This window comes from Meles meles, chromosome 4 (assembly GCF_922984935.1).
Source record: "Meles meles chromosome 4, mMelMel3.1 paternal haplotype, whole genome shotgun sequence".
Taxonomy (NCBI): domain Eukaryota; kingdom Metazoa; phylum Chordata; class Mammalia; order Carnivora; family Mustelidae; genus Meles; species Meles meles.
Genome location: NC_060069.1, coordinates 158,102,411 through 158,118,740, shown reverse-complemented (window position 1 = coordinate 158,118,740; position 16,330 = coordinate 158,102,411). Strand labels below are relative to the sequence as shown.

Sequence of the window (16,330 nt, the reverse complement as noted above, 5' to 3'; positions counted from 1 at the left end):
CTCCCTGCTTGTCCCTCTGTCTCGGCTGCTCCCCCTACTTGTGTTCTCTCTCTCTCAAAATAAATAAATAAAATCTAAAAAAAAAAAATACAATGAACTAACATTTCTTCAAAATACAGGGTGATCATCACTTCAAACTAAAATGTCTTAGTAGTCGTGGAGTCAGGCCAGTCGGACCTGAGTCCTGGCTCTGTGGCTTATTAACCAGGTGATACTGAACAGACCGGCCCCCGGCCTCCGTGTCCTGACTGGACATGGGGTGCTGACTCCCACTGGTGGTCAGGAGTGAAGGAGGACGTGCCTGTGAGCCCTGTTCCAGGGACGGCCACTTGGGTACGTCATGAACGGTGGTGGTTTATAGCAAGAGCTCCATTGTGAAGCTTAAAACATGTCCGGACTGCATTAGTTTTGGCGGGAACTCTGAACCCAGTCCTCTCAAGATCCTGGAAAAGGTCTCATTTTCGGTTTCGTTTCTTCCTTGAGACAGTCACTCACAGACGCTGCTCACGGGAAATGATGAGTGCGAGCTGCCCATGATGTGGGTTTGTCTGGGTTTGTCCGGCCGGTGTTGGATGGTCTCTAACTGAGTGACACCCCGAAGACACGGTCTTCTGGCAGCTTCGTGTGCACGCCCGAAAGGTGCTTGCGGGCAAACACGTTGAGATCTGCGCAAAGCTGTGGTTCTTTTCCCCTTGGCATATTGTGTGGGGTCCTCATGGAAAACAATACTCAGAAATGTAGTTGCTGATTGTCCCCTTTTGTCTCCCAGCTGTCTCTGGTTCTGAGCGGACGGTGACTGAGCTGATCTGCTGAAGGACATGGTTCAGACTGTCCCAGACCCAGCAGCTCATATCAAGGTAGGTTTCCCCATGGCGAGGCAGCCACCCTAGCCTCCTGCTCGGCTGCCTGCCACCCTCTGTCATGGGCTACATCCGGCCTGCCACTTTTTTATACCCCCATGAGCTAAGATGACTGGTTTCACAATATGACATGGTCAAAAAAAATATTGGAAGAATGATATTTCAAAAACGTGTAACTGATATGAAATTTAGATTTCATTGTCCACAAAGAAAGTTGTGCTGGGACACAGCCACACTCCCTCATTTCCATACCGTCTGTGGCTGCTTTCGTGTTCTGATGTGACCAAGACTCTGTGGCCCACAAAGCTGATGATATCTACTGTCTGGCCTGTCACTCAGGGTCACTGACCGAGTCCTGACCTAATGTACAAGCCACATCCAGATTCCTCCAGCTTCTGCCTGAGTTCCACCCCCTTTGTTCTTGCTTGGGGTTACCTGGGGTTACCTGGGAAGGCACTGAGGCCTAATGCTTGAGCTTGCTGAGCTCAAAGGTGGTTTCCCCTGGACACACCTGCATCTCAGCAGCTGTCCCGCACACGCGTTCCAGCTGCTCTCACGAGGCAGCTCCTGGGACCTCTGGAGGTGCGGCAATAGGGAAGAAGACTTGAGCCACCAAAAGTCCCCCAGAGGAGGCCGGCCCATTTGCGCCCACACTACAGTACGGGCGAGTGTATCCAAGGGAGGATGTGAAGTGGTGCTTTCAATAACTTGATCCAGATCAAAGTTACAGGAAACATTGGGGTTTGAGCCACATTACCCAGAGAGGCTGTCTACACCTCTGCTAGTTAGTTCAGCTGTCTACACCGGCCCAAAGCATTCACCACTTCACCAGTTCTACACATTCCCCATATAAATTCATTTTCCCTAAGTGACCTGGTTGGTTTTACTAATCTCTATTTTGACCTAAAACATTTATTGAAAACGGACAATGGCTTATAATTGAAAAGCTAAATACAATTTTATAAAAACGATATGATTTTTTGGGCTAAAATGTAGAATGCCCTCCCAGATCACACACAGTCGTGCACATACATGCACCCACATGCATTTTAAAAGCAGTACATTGGGGAGTGTTCTGCACCATGTGGAACATTCACACACGTTTGAAAATGGGTTCAGAGGTGGGGAGATCAGCGCGTTCCTTAAGCTTTGTGGGTGTCTCCAAAGTGTCAGAAAGATGGGCGACCCATGGAGTGTTGAGGGCTCTGGATTTCATTCAGAGATGGGGAGGAGCAGTCTTGATCAGGGACACTACAATGGGATTCTTGTGCGATGTTTCGCTGGGGTTGCGAGAGTTCTGTCTACAAACTGCTGAGTGGGAAATCTCTTGAGGATGTGATAAGGTTTCTCTACCTGGAGCATGTTTGGCAAGTGTGTCCATGCTACACAGGGGTGAGAGTGGGAAGACTTTTTGCTGCGGAATGTAAATAAATCTCGCAGATAAGGTCATACAAGAAGTTATCTTCTACACTTCGTGGTATGGAGATCAACAACCGAAACTCATTTTGACTGGCATTTTATTCCTAGCCAACCAGAAGGAAAAGATGAAGTCAGCAAGAAATCATTACAGATCTTTAAAAGTTAATTTATCAAGGGCCAACAGTCTTCCTTAAACCTGAGAAACATGATCTCTGAGAATGTGTTCAGTGGCAATGTCCCGATTTGATCTCAGGACGGAGCTGTATTTTCAGCTCTGATGTATCTTGTTATCATCATGGTGGTTAAAAGTAAGTGAATGATAATGAGAAACGGTAACTCAGAAAGCTTTTTAAAAAACAAATTTCAACTCAAATGGCTTCTGTGTGTTTGGAAGATGAACTGGCCATTTGGAGGTGTAGTTATGAACAGCTGATGTTGGCTCCGAGGTGGAGAGGATGATATTAGAGACGTTTGTGTCCTTTGTGAATCTATCCAATTCTACCTGCTCGAATTTGAATAAATACTCTTGGACTTTTTTTTTTTTTTGGATAAATGAAATTCAAGTCCTTGACAACGAAATTAGAAAAATAGATGGCGGTTGCCTGGGTGGCTCAGTGGGTTAAAGCCTCTGCCTTCGGCTCAGGTCATGATCCCAGGGTCCTGGGATGGAGTCCCGCATCGGGCTCTCTGCTCAGCAGGGAGCCTGCTTCTCTGTCTCTCTCTGCCTACTTGTGATCTCTGTCTGTCAAATAAATAAATAAAATCTTAAAAAAAAAGAAAAAAAAGAAAAATAGATGGCTTTCCACCGTTTCCTTAAAATACCTAATTTGGGAAATTTACACAGTAAAATTTTGTGTGTTGAGATGTTTCTGGTTTGGGGCTGAGTGCAGCTTTTCTTTCTGGGAGGAGAAGTTCTTATAAATGGCGTATGGTCGGTTCCACTGGATGTGCTGATGTAACTACTGGAAGATTTTGTCTTTGGCACATTGCTACCGAACATTTTTTTTTTCACCTGAAAAGGACATGAGTTCTTCACAGGAGTGACTTCACGTGGCAGGTGGCAGGGAGACAGAGTTTTATGTGTCCTTCACATGCGTGTCCAGAGGCTGATCTGGAGGGAAGCAGTGTTCCTTTGGTATTTAAGAAATTTATTCTGCGTGATTTACTGTAGTTCTCTTCTGCCAGAACAAATTGCTTTTACCCTTTTATATGTTTAAGGAGCTAGAAATAATAATAAAGGGAAAGGATGGTAAGTAACTGTGAATAAACCATTCTTGATTTAAATAGTGTAACCGTGGGGGCAATTCATTTATGAAGAAAATGAGCGGGACTTTAAAAAACTTTCGCTTATTCTCTATTGGTGATAATATGAAGTCACTCAGCATATTTTAATTTGGCTTTCTTGACTGGTCCTTGGCTGGTCCTTTCTTATAATAAAAATTATACTTACATGGTCCAGAAGCATGATCTTAGCATTTTAGTTGCATGTGGCCATGCTTCTGTCCTGTGGAGGGACGGAGCCCATCTCTGCCAAAGATGGACCCATACTATCATCCCCAGCACAGAAAAGGACTTGCGGATTCATTTTCTTAGGATTCAAGCTATTGGTCATTAATTCTCATTCGGATAAAGAAATTTCCAACTTCCATTGTTGCATGTCCTCTTAAGAGTTCCATCTTCTTGGTATTTTCCTATACTAACATTTGATGAAAAAGATTAGCGTATTAGTCAAATTTATAGCCTTAAAGAGATACCTGATCGTCACGTTTTTCATTTGTTCTCTGCCATTCACCAGCCACTTGCACCGAGGCCGTATGTTTGGGAACTGACTGAGCAAAGACTGGACCGAGGGGAACAGTGGGGATGCGAGTTTCACTCATGGGTTCACCGGCTGTGTAATCTGGAGATGCCGGTCACAAAACCTTCTGGGTTGTACGTCCTAACTAGGTTCATGCTGTGGATCAGAGCAAGGGCTCTGGGGTCTTAAGGCTTCAGTCAAATCCCGTTTCATCATTTACTGACTTTGGGCAGGTTCCTCAATCCCTGTGCCTGGTTTTTCTCTTGTCTGAAATGCAGGCATCTACTTTGTGGGGTCAGTGCGAGTGTTCAGTGAGGTACTACATGCAACACAGCAGAACCCCACTGGGTGCTGAACTGTCCTGAGCTAGTCCTCTGGTGTTCTATAAAGTGAGGGTAGCATCCATCTTAAAGATACAGTGTCGCAGTTTTGCTGATACAACGGAGCAGCCTGGGCACGCCTGGCAAAATACTGAGTGGAGAAAAAAAATGACAGCATGCACTCTTTGGCACAATGCTATTCACATATGTGAAAACGTGTGCACTTCCCAAACAACGTCATATAATTTTCATGCATATGCACATACTTAAAACACAGTGACCACAGCAGCGCAGATGGTTGCATGTGTGGGACATGCGGGCTAGTTGCTTTGAGAAGGGGCTGAGGGATAAGGGAAGATATAACAATGTACAGATAAAACAGGTTTCTAGCACAGAGATTTGGATGTGGCACCCAGGGCCCTCTCTTCCATGCTGGTGGGAGTGTAGATCAGTGCAACCACTTTGGTATCTGTGGGGTGTTACCTCGGGAAGCTAAAGATGGCCCCACCTGTGCTCCAGCCGCCCCACCCCTGGGCACGCCCCCTGTTGCCCTTGGATCCCCGGAGATGGACCCGAGCAAAACTGAACAGCCCAGATGCCCACCAGGAGAATGGATAAATAAACAGCATTCCTGGCCTATAACGGGAGTCTGCACAACAATGAAAATCAGCAAGTGTCCACCTCTGTCCGTGTATCAATGCGGGTTATTCTCAGGGTCAGGTGGAAAAACAAGTCACAGGAGAAGAAATACAACACGATTGCACATATAGAGATCAAAAGGGGGCAGAACTGAAAAAAAACATTGTGTTTTCAGAGAAACATATATGCGTTGAAAAGGAAAAAAGCCGTATCGAGTCCATACCTGAGGAGAGGAGCTACCTTGTCGGGGAGGGGAGAGCTTCTGGAAGGGGCTTCTGAGGTCTTGATCTTGCCTGCTGTGGGCTGAGGAGTGCATACAAAGGTTCACAAGAGTGGCACTTACAATACAAAATTAGGAGGTAAAGAAGGGTGAAAGAAGAGGAAAGGAAGATGGAACTGGGTAGCTCGAGGTGAAATCATGCTTGGGAAGATACTTTCTAATTGTAAACCACCCTGCACTCTAGCAAACCATTTCATTGGAGATCGCTTGGTCCAGTGCTGCTCTAGGACAGAAGGTGGGAGCCTGCGCTGGTCAAGGGACATCCAGGTGGCAGGTGGTGATGAGAGCCGAGTCTGCACTGTGGCTGAACATGAACTTCTCAGGGAGGCTCTGGCTGTTTCTGAGTTGAGTGAGTCCTCCGCCTTCAGTGCTGAGAGGGACCCACCCCATTTACCCAAGCCTTCCATGTGCCCCTAGCTGGGCTAGGGGTGGGTGGGGGAATAGGAGACTACAAACATGTAACACCTGCCATCCAGGTGCAAGTCACATGTCCCCAGACACCTGGGATACGGCACTGCATGCAGCTGGGAGGGACCCAGGGCTGGGGGCTGGACAGGTATCTAAGGGAAACTGCCAGACCTGCTCCCCCTGGCTCACCCATGGTCCTCACCCATCCCGCCTTGTCCCACTCACACCACCTGTGCCTGCTTGTGCTCACCTGTCCCACTGTTTCTGCCCACAGACTGCCTGGTGGCCTCGGGTCCTCCTGGGGATCACAATTAATTGTAGAGGAAGCATGCGGGTGATTCTGAGCGTGTTCCATGTGGCTGTGGGTCACAGGGGCAGCTCTGGGGCCGCGATGCCTAGGGATGTCTGGAGTCTGTCCATCCACTGCCACACGGACCCTCTGTCCTCCGGAGGATGATGGCCAGACTCAGTTCTGTGGTCCACTTCTAGCTAGTCTAGCTGCCGCCCCCCACCCCAAGGTTTTGTGTGAAGGTCAGTCACGGGCATCAGAGCGTGGACTAAGCAAGGTCTCTGCCCAGGTTTCCTGTTGCTTCTGCGAGTGAAGGACTGAAAAATCAGCGTACTTGGGGTTTGTTTCTGTGTTTCTGCCCCCTTCGCCTTTTTCTTTCAGCCTTTATAAGTTTTGCTTATTTTTAAGGTGTGTTTGGGTCAGATAGTCTGGGTGGGAAACTTGGCTTCACTTATCGATTGCTTCAATTTCCTCAACTTTAAATGGAGCTGAATAAAGTATCTGCCTCGTAGATTCCCGAGAATTAAATCAGTGGATGATAATGTATTTAAACCATTCAGAGTGGTGCCTGGCACTTGCTACGCACTTATTTCTTTTACACATTATTACTAATATATTTGATGTTATTAGTACCCCATTAGTTAAAATATTAATATTAACATATGCTCTTGTATATTATAAATATATTAATATATGTTACATGTTGTGTTTTGTTACATTTATATGTTATAGTAATTATAGAATACATTGTTATATTAATAAGACACTGTTACTATTATTAACATTAATAGTAATATATTGATATAAGATATCAATATGTTAATATATTATTAGTACTATTAATATAACAGTATATTCTTATGTTAACTATGACAGTTGTATAACATATTGTTATAGTATTAATATATGATATTCTATATTAGCATACTATTGCATAATAACAGTAGAAGGAGAGAAGGAAGGAGAAAGAATATTCAGGAGAGAAATGGACAGATGTAAGGTCAGGACTTGCCAAAAAGTGAATTGTTGAACTGACTTCGTTCGCATGTGATTCTGTGGGTGTGATGCTAAATGCTTCTGACGATAAAAGATGCTACACGTAAGCTCTGTTTGCGTGTCATGGAAGGTCTTAGAAGAGTTTTAGGAAGTAGCCAGCATTGTGTCTGGTGGGTCACTGGGAAGCTGGAGAACCAGTATGTGAGTGGAACGCTTAAAGGAACACAAAGCAGGTGCACGAATGCCCCAGCCTGACTCCCGAGTGGGGGATTGGGAGACTTCTCTGGCCGGTGCGGATGTATCCCATCCCCAGGGAGAAGCGTGGAGCTCACTACCTAACCCGCACCTGGGTGTCAAAAGACCCGTTGAGTTGTAAACATTTTACACCTATTTGCAAACCTGATTTATAGTAACTGCTTTGCAGGAGGGTAGGAAGTTTATTTATTTGAAGGCATACTAAGCAGAGACCTTGTTCTCCCTCAGAGTCTGTTACTGTGAAGATGATGTAAGCCTTTGATACGCTGTTTCTCCTCCCCCTCAATACATCAGCTTTGATCGGATTCCAGTGGGGTTCACACATCCTGACAAGCCTGAGGACTTGGTGGCCGTTTATAGCCATACTTCTCTTTCGATGGGATAGTGGCACTTAATTAAACATACAAGAGCAGATCTGCCAAAATTTCTCTAATGCATGTGTACTATTTTTAAAGAAATTAATAATGCTTAAAGACGTCCAGACATCTGATATGGCAAAAACAGTGGAGATTCTGCCTGCAGATACTTTTTTTTTTTTTTTTTTTTTTGCCTGCAGATTCCTTATGTGGCGTTTGCTGTCTCTTCAGTGGCTTTCTGTGACCCTCAGGGTGGATCTCCATCACCCACTGCTGGGGGCTCTGCTCAGGATGAGTGCACTGGGGTTCAGTGCATCCCCTGGGCATGCTGCACAGTGCCCTGGAAACTGTGAGATTCAGAGAGTCAACCTTCAGGGAGGGCACCAGCTTTATCAGGAGGTGTAGGCAGGGTTGAAGGAGAGTCAGATCCCTTCCCGGGAGTAAGGTTAGAGGCTGTATGCAGTTGGCCTCGAGCCCCTCTGGGGCAGCTAGAGAGTAGAGAGTACTGGGTGAGCTAGAGAGGTTCTGAAGCCAGACTTGACGATCTTAGGCAGAACCTTTGCTGACTGACCTTGGGCAACCTCCTGAGCTCCTGGGAGACACAGGTCTCTGTCAGTGAAGTGAGGACAATGGCATCACTTCCTAGACTTGTAGGAGTACCGGGGAGGTGATTCAAGGGAGGGCCTTAGGACGGTGTCCTAAGTAGCAGTTGTTACTGTTGTCATCATCATGGAAGCATTTTTGTGAATTTCATCCTATTCCCCTTTTTTTCATGGTGGCTGCTTCTTCCAGAGATCCTTAAAATTTAAGGCATCTCTTTAAGTTTTCTCTTTCTTTTACCTTTCTGTTTGTGTCTACCTCATAGCCCCTGCTCTGTGTGGCATGAGGACAGGTCTGCACTGTATCCCTCCTGTTCTATCCCTGGTGTCCCTAACTGCCCCACACACTGTTCTCCCCCCACCGGGCCTCACCAGCTTGCCCTACCCTGCCATGTTAATCCTTCTGGAAGTGGGAGATAAATCCCAGAAACTGTGATTAATTCAAGGGGCACTTTTAAGGCTTTTGATACCAATCTCCCCACCCGACTGTGCCTTCCTCTACTCCTCCAACAAGTATTTGCTCGCACTGTGTTGTGATTTTTAACCTTTGCTGATTCAGCGGGTGGAAAGTGGAGTTTTACAGGTGTTATTTCCTTTGGAAACTTGCGTAAGTGATCACCTCGTACGTTTATCAGCAAGTTCTTTTATCTCTTCAGTCATGTTTTTGACCATTTCAATGAAATCATTCAACATTGCTAGGAGTAGAACATGAACCAAACAGATAAGGTCCCTGCTTGCGAGAAGCTTACGCTCAAGGAGTTGAGACAGAATATGTTTATGTACATATAGCATTACAGTATTACAACTGGTGTTAAAACATGTGTGTGTGTGTGTGTGTGTGTGTGTGTACATATACCAGTGGTGGTTGATAGTCTCTAGAACAAAATGTAAGGTAAGCAGGAAGTAATAAAGAGGGTCATGGAGGGAGAGGTGCCGTTTTATACAGGAGGTGAGAGAAGGTCATTGAGGTCATGAGGGAGGAGCTGAAATTCAGTCCGTCGGTGGAGAAAGTGAGAGCATGAGCCATATCATCATGTGGGGGGGAGGGTGGGGCAGAGTGTCCTGGACAGGAAGAACAATGCGTGCAAAGTCGTTAGGAAAGATCTTGCTTGGCGTGTTGCAGGAACAGCAAGGAGACTGGGGGCTGGCGTGGAGTAAGAGTAGAGCTGTTGGCTGCGGGCCTGGGGAGGCTGTGGTGAGGCCATATGTGTCAGCGCTGATATGCAAGGGGAAAGACTCTTAAATGTTGTCCTGCATTTAGGGGCTGGGGACCACTGGAGGGTTTGAAGCAAAATGGATGACACAATCTGATTGAATCATACATTTTGAGTTGAAGAATTGCATTTAAGTTGGGTCACTAGATGAGGTCACCCAGGGACCTAGATCCAGAAGAGCCTTAGGGATGGGCTTTGTGTCCCTCCAACATGCAGAGGTTGGGGCGAGGAGGAGGAATCCGTGCAAGGCTGAGAGCCTGAGCCAGTGGGCAGAAGGTAAAGGGGAGAACCATCAGCTTTGAGAGTTTGGGAGTTATGGGCAGCCTTGGCAACAGTGATTTGCCAGGAGGGTCCAAAAGTCCCCTCGGAGTGGGGCAAACATAAAAGGGAAGAAACCTGCAATAGAGTCTCGTGGGCTGCTCTTCGCACAGTTGGGATTTGGAAGGTATCGTGCTTTTCTCACCAAATTGTATAAATTATATTTTAATGAGATTAATTCTCATTAATATAGCTATGCTATATTTGTCATACAGATTGTTTCTATGTTTATTCTGATTTTTCATATTTGTGATTTTACACCCACGAGATAAACATTTTTATTTGCTTGCACCTCCTGATATTTTTCTTAACTATCTGTCCCTTAACTTTCAAATGTAGGCAGTGCTTGTCTGACTTTCTTTTCTTTCTTTCTTTCTTTCTTTTCTTGAGAGAGAAAAAGTGCAACTGGCAGTTGGGGGGGGAGGGAGAGAGAGAATCTTAAGCGGCTCCACACTCAGTGTGATGCAGGACCCTGAGATCATGACCTGAGCCCAAATCAGGAGTTGGATACTCAGCCGACTGAGCCACCCCGGTGCCCTTTGATGTTTTTCTTATATTTACTCTTGTGTATTTCCCGGTTTTCCATATGACTCATTTAAGAAGAAGAGAAGGAAATCTATTTTCTCTTAAGAGCCACGATCAAGGCATTCAGTGTTCACAGAAGCCATGCAGCACTGGATTTCAGCATCAAAGCCAGGTTCTTCCATCCGGAGTTCTTCATTCCGTGCAGAATGGACCCAGCATCGCTTTGCAGGAGCTTTTCCCTCCTGGTCCCCCCCGAAGGGACCCTGAAGGGTAAATCATCCAAATATTTGACAAGGAGCATGGGCACGCCAATCAGGATGTGGCACAGACCAACCAGAAGAGGTCAAGTTTGGAAATGCCTAGCGTCTCTGTCCAAGAGCTTGTAGGTGTCTGCCCAGCACCCACTCAGCTGTGAACGGAATTGTTTGCCCTAGGCTCTTCTGGCCTCTTGCTTTTGTCTTTCTACCCTCCAAATCTCAACATCTGGTTCCTTGCCATGTGGGGAGAGGGGGGATGGTATCACATAATGATAGCTATGTGCTCTTTTTCTCTGCTTGCTGGGTTATACATGACTCAAGTGATCACCTGGTGCTTGTGCTTAGTAGATACTTAGCACGTCTGTGTTGATCAGATTAAGTAGCCATGGTCCCAATGAAATGAGAATGATCCAGGGACTGTGTTAGATTCTGGGACAGAGTGCCTCCTTTGGGACACACCTACTCTTTACACTTCTCTACCCTCCTTCGTAGGCATGACTGTAACCACAGCACTGATGCAGCTGAGACAATGTGTTCTCAAGGGCAGTGTGTCCTAACTCTTGTGTATGTTTATTTTTAGAGGGGTTTTAGGTTCCCAGGAAAACTGAGCAGAAAATGCAGATCTCCCCTCTGCCCCATCCCCCAGACCCACAGCTTCTCCATTATCAGTATCTTGTACCAGAGTAGTGCGTTTGTTAACAATGGGTGAACCCACATTGACACACCGTTGTCACCCGAAGTCCATAGTTTATATTAGGGTTCACTCTTTGTGTTGCGTGTTCTATGGGTTTAGGTTAACGGACAATGGTAGGTATCATGTCATAGGATACTGAAGTATCATAGCGAATAGTTTCATTGTCCTAAAAATCCTCTGTACTCTGTCTGTTCATCACTCCCTGCCACCACCTAACCCCGCCTGAGCCCCTGGGCACCACCGATCTTTCAACTGTTCCCATAGTTCTGTAGTTTCCGGAATGTCATATAGTTGGAATTATACAGTATGTAGTGTTTTCAGATGGGTTTCTTTCACATAGTAATAGACATTTAAGGTTCCTCTAGATCTTTTCATAGCTTGATAGTTCCTCTTAATTTTTTTGTGAATCATGGAACTCTAAGAATTTGTTAAATGTTATATATTTTCTCCCCAGCATAAGCTCATGTGCACATATGTTCCTGCACACACACACACACACACACACACACACACACACACACACACACACTCTTCCACGCTCCCAGGCCTCCTGCGGCGGTCAGCAGCCCTGCACACCTGTCCCCAGAGTCCCAGGGATCCCAGATCAGGAATGTTGTACTAGCTATGGAAACCCCCGGAGGCAGTTCATGAAGTTGAAAATAAATCTTTATTTGCAGTTATTTATTCTGCCGGAAAATATTTGGCATCTTAAAGTCAGGGGACTGATAGAGCTTCTTTGAACAAACGTTGTTCTGAAACACATTCGTGGTCTAAATTCAGTTCAGATGACAGAGCTTCGTTCTGGAGTTGTGTGTTCTAGAGCAGGGTATCTCAGACTTCCCTGGGCAGACGCGTCACCTGCAGACCTGGTTGGGCCTTGACATGAAGATCATGAAGAGGCCCCAGGTGCTGCGGGGGTTGCTGGCCTGAGGACCCACCATTTTACAGGGAAGGCTCTGAAGCCCTGTTTTTCAGATCATAGGTCATGACCTGCTTCTGGAAGTGAGTCAAGGCCGGGATTAACAAAAGGAAATGGAATGGAATAGCATGGAAACTCTTAGCGTGTGGTGCCTGCAGAAAGCAGATGTGTTATTTGAGAAAACTTACAATCTAGTTCTACAGGTGCGTGTGTATAGAGTGGGTTGTGATCTATCATATGTGATTTCTTACTTCAGGATACATTTGGAAGACACCCCTCAGCGTTTCTGTGAAGTAAGAAGAGGGGAAGCACCATAGTGGTTTCACCCTCAAAAGTAGTGTGTTTGCATGCATAAAATTGCACATGTGTCTCCATGGATTTTTGCTGCTCTGATTCTGGTATCCAGATGTTGGGCTTTATCCCAAAGCAGGAACTGTAAATAGCAAAGAAAGGTTTTTTTGTTGTTTTGTTTTGTTTTTAATTTTAAAGATCAAATTCCAGGGTTGAATTAAAATTCTTGCTGTGTATTGCTTAATGGAGAGTACATGTTAATTCTGAGAATGTACTTTAAAAAAGTAAACAAATTTAATTGCAGTGTGGCTATTAATTTTTTACTGATTCTTTGTGGACTTTCTGGAAAGTACTGTTCGTTTGCATTATGCATTCACTGCTAATATGCCAGTAGTATCAATATCCAAAAATAAACAATAACACCAATTTATAAGGACCTCCAAATTAGTCTCATAAAATTTTACAGTAGTAGTATTAGTGAGCCAACTGAATTCGAGGCTGACAAAAATATAAAACTCTAACCATGTGATTCTTATGTCCTTTGTTTTAAACCTCAAGTTTAAAATGCTTTTATGCTTAAGTTTAATCATCCCTAATCAAAAGTGTATGCTTAAAGGAACAGTCAAAAACAAGTCACATTTTTCATGACTTATGTTGTTTGAAAAAACTCCATTCAAATACTTTCTTTCTGTTATTGTTCGGGAGGAAAAAAAAGGTTATGTAAATTTACCTTGTGCCTTGCACATTGCAAAAGGGATCTGGAGCCTTCAGGTTAGACTACCTGGGTGGGTTTCCTATTTGGCTGCCAGGAGAGGTTGTCTCGGAAGAATTACACATAAATAGACAATATTAGCAGTGAACAAAGACATCAGGAAAGAAAACAGACCAAAAGAGAGAAGATGTTTTTATCTTATGAATAATTTAAACAGTATGCTGCTGCTCTTATTTCTTAGTCTGTAGGAATGGAAATTTCATATCTATCCAATTATCCAATAAAAATAGGACCTATTGCTTGATTTCTCAGAACTGCATTTAAAAAACAACAACAAAAATCACAAAATACCTCCTCCAAATCAGGTGCTGTAACACATACCTGGTAGAGAAATGTGGCTGTGGATAAGAAAAAGTAGCAGGAGGTTTATTTTTTTTTTTTGGTTTTGCTTTTTATTAAGGTATAATTGACGTTTAATATTGTGTAAGTTTAAGGTTTGCAACATGAAAATGATTACCAGGTAGGTTAGTTGATATGGCCCTCACTTTACATAATTTTCCCCCCTTTTTTTTTGAGAGAGAGAGTGCAGACAGAGGAAGAGAGAGAGAGAATCTTAAGCAGGTTCCATGCCCAGCATGAAGCCAGAGTGGGGCTCAATCTCAGAACCCTGAGATCATGATCTGAGCCAAAATCAAGAGTCAGAAGCTTAACTGACTGAGCCACACAAGTGCCCCTAATTATTTTATTTATTTTTTTATGGTAAGACCTTTTGTGTCCTACTCACTTAGCAACTTTCAAGTATTTCAAGATATTTCAAGTTATAGTATTGGTGACTATAATCACTGTGCTGTGCATTATATCCCAGAATTACTCATCTTCTTTTTTTTTTTATTTTATTTATTTGTCAGAGAGAAATCACAACTAGGCAGGCAGAGAGAGAAGAGGAAGCAGGCTCCCCGCGGAGCAGAGAGCCCGATGTGGGGCTCGATCCCAGGACCCTGGGATCATGACCTGAGCCGAAGGCAGAGGCTTTAACCCACTGAGCCACCCAGGCACCCCAAGAATTACTCATCTTCTCTTTTTTTTTTTTTTGAATTACTCATCTTCTAACTGGAAGTTTGTACCCTTTGATCAGGATCTCCGCATTTCCCAACTCCAGCCCCTAGTGAAAGCCATGCTGCTCTGTGTCTATGAGTTTGGTTTCTTAAGATTCACTTGTGGTGAGATCACAATATTTATCTTCCTCTGACTGATTTTTTCAATTAGCATAATGCCGTCACAGTTTTTTTTAAACACATTTTACAATATTGAAAAGTGTATGTCTTAGAAAATCTTTTGATTGATATTAATACATGATATCAATCAATCAAAGGATTTAAGTACTATTATTTTTGCATCAAATAAAACTACTCAGATTTGCCTGAAAATACAAAAGTAACATGTTATATACAACTTTAATTATTTTGTGTCATAATGACAATAATGTTTCAACCATCAGTTCACTCAGTGAGGATTAAAATGTGTGATCCTTGCTTATGGCCTTTAAAATGGCCAAATGACATCACGGATAATGGGAATTATAGGAAACTTTATTTTCTGGAAAGCCGATCTTCTTTTTGGGGCATGGAAATGCACTTTCCCCAGTATCAGTTTTAGGAGCACTGTGTTAATTGAGCTCGCTGGGAAGCAGATGTTGAGACAGAATCAAGAATGCAAGAAGTTTATTAGAGGGTACGGGGTGCGGGTATGCCTGTGAATGATAAAATGAGGATGGAGTTGGTTTGGGCAAGGAAAGCCTCAGCCCAGACACAGATTGGACAGTTTGACCAACCCTGCGGGGAGCCCTGGAACAGAGGTTGCCTTTGGAGGGGTCCTGTACTGGGCAGAAATGGCCAGGCTCTCACCCCCCTACTGTGTTCAGTTATTGGCTCAGGGCTGTCTGAGATGGGGCAGAGCAGGAGCTGGGGACAGCTGCGGGCTGCTCAAGTGAACGCTGGGTTCTTTGTTGAGGGGAGAGCTGAGAGGCATCCCTCCACGACTGCTCCGGGCATCTGCAGAAGAATGGGATGTAGCTAGCGCCTCTGAAAAGTCCGCACGGTTATCATTTGCTTGACATTGTTACTCCATCGTTACCATCTGCAGGATTATCTTCTGGTCAGTAGTAGATGTATATTGTTCACAAGATCTATGTGATCATTCCCAACATGGACCAGCCTCTTGTCCCTAGCACCTGGACTGGGGCACTTGGGTGTCACGGAGTTCCACCATTGCCCAGGGCCCCCATGATGGAAAGTTAGCATGCTTCAGAAAAATCAATGATTACTTTAAAAAATACTCTCAGAGTACTGATTCTATTGTTTGAGTGTTTCTTGGGTTTAAACATCCGGACACAGCATTTTTAACTCCGTGTATGATACCATCTGCCTCTTCTGTTATTCAGGGTTGAGGTTAAATTTCTCTAAGGCCTTTGGTTAATTCTGTTATTGGTTATTCAGATTCCAAGTTTAAACACCCAAATCATGTTGGGCATGGCATCAGCCTTGCCCCACCCCTACGCCACTAGTATCTGAGTCCGGTATTTGGGCTTTATTCTTGTCTGCCTTGGGCCTAGATTGTGCCATTGACTTTAGCACTTGAAAGAAATGGGATCCAAGGGGAGGCAAACTATTTCCTACCAAGTACTGTGTTAGGAAGCAGGAAGGTCCCTGCATGTGTCACCAGAAGGCCGCTCTACTCCTCTTCCTACCATGTTCCTGCTTCAACATCCTGGTTCTACCAGATTAGGGAATTTTTTTGACCAGAAGAAACAACTGGGGGAGGTGCTCACATGGGTTTTCTTGTTCTACTCCTGCTATTTCCTCACCAAACCACCTTGCAGGCTTCCCGAATCAACAGGGTCTGTGGCTTTGCTGCTGTGCGGAGTTTTCTGTCTCTTGTGGGCACGGACAGATGGCCTTCATACTGTAGTGTTTCTTCCATTTGCCTTGTGGACCCAAAAGAGACCGAATCTCGATCTCTCTCCTCTCTCCCGGGTCTCTGATATTTTCTTTATGTTCTGATTATACAGTCAATAACATTAACATTATTTTATGTGTTTCCCTCCATCTTGAGGAAAGAGTGTACATTCCTCACTTTTCTCTGTGTTGATGATTAAACTGTTTACAAATACTGCCCTCATAAC

The 16,330-nt window shown here is 44.5% G+C and overlaps 1 protein-coding gene across 2 annotated transcripts in view; it reads left to right on the top strand.

Annotated features, from left to right (window-relative positions):
• The first annotated feature begins 788 nt into the window (after nt 1-788).
• ERG (ETS transcription factor ERG) overlaps nt 789-16,330 on the top strand; it is a 173,396-nt gene continuing 157,854 nt past the window's right edge. The window contains exon 1 of one of the 2 annotated variants that reach the window (XM_046003310.1): nt 789-857. In XM_046003310.1, coding sequence (XP_045859266.1) covers nt 819-857 — 39 coding nt within the window. In that variant the 5' untranslated portion in view covers nt 789-818. The remainder of the gene's footprint in view (nt 858-16,330) is intronic. The other variant, XM_046003312.1, reaches the window with a different exon arrangement.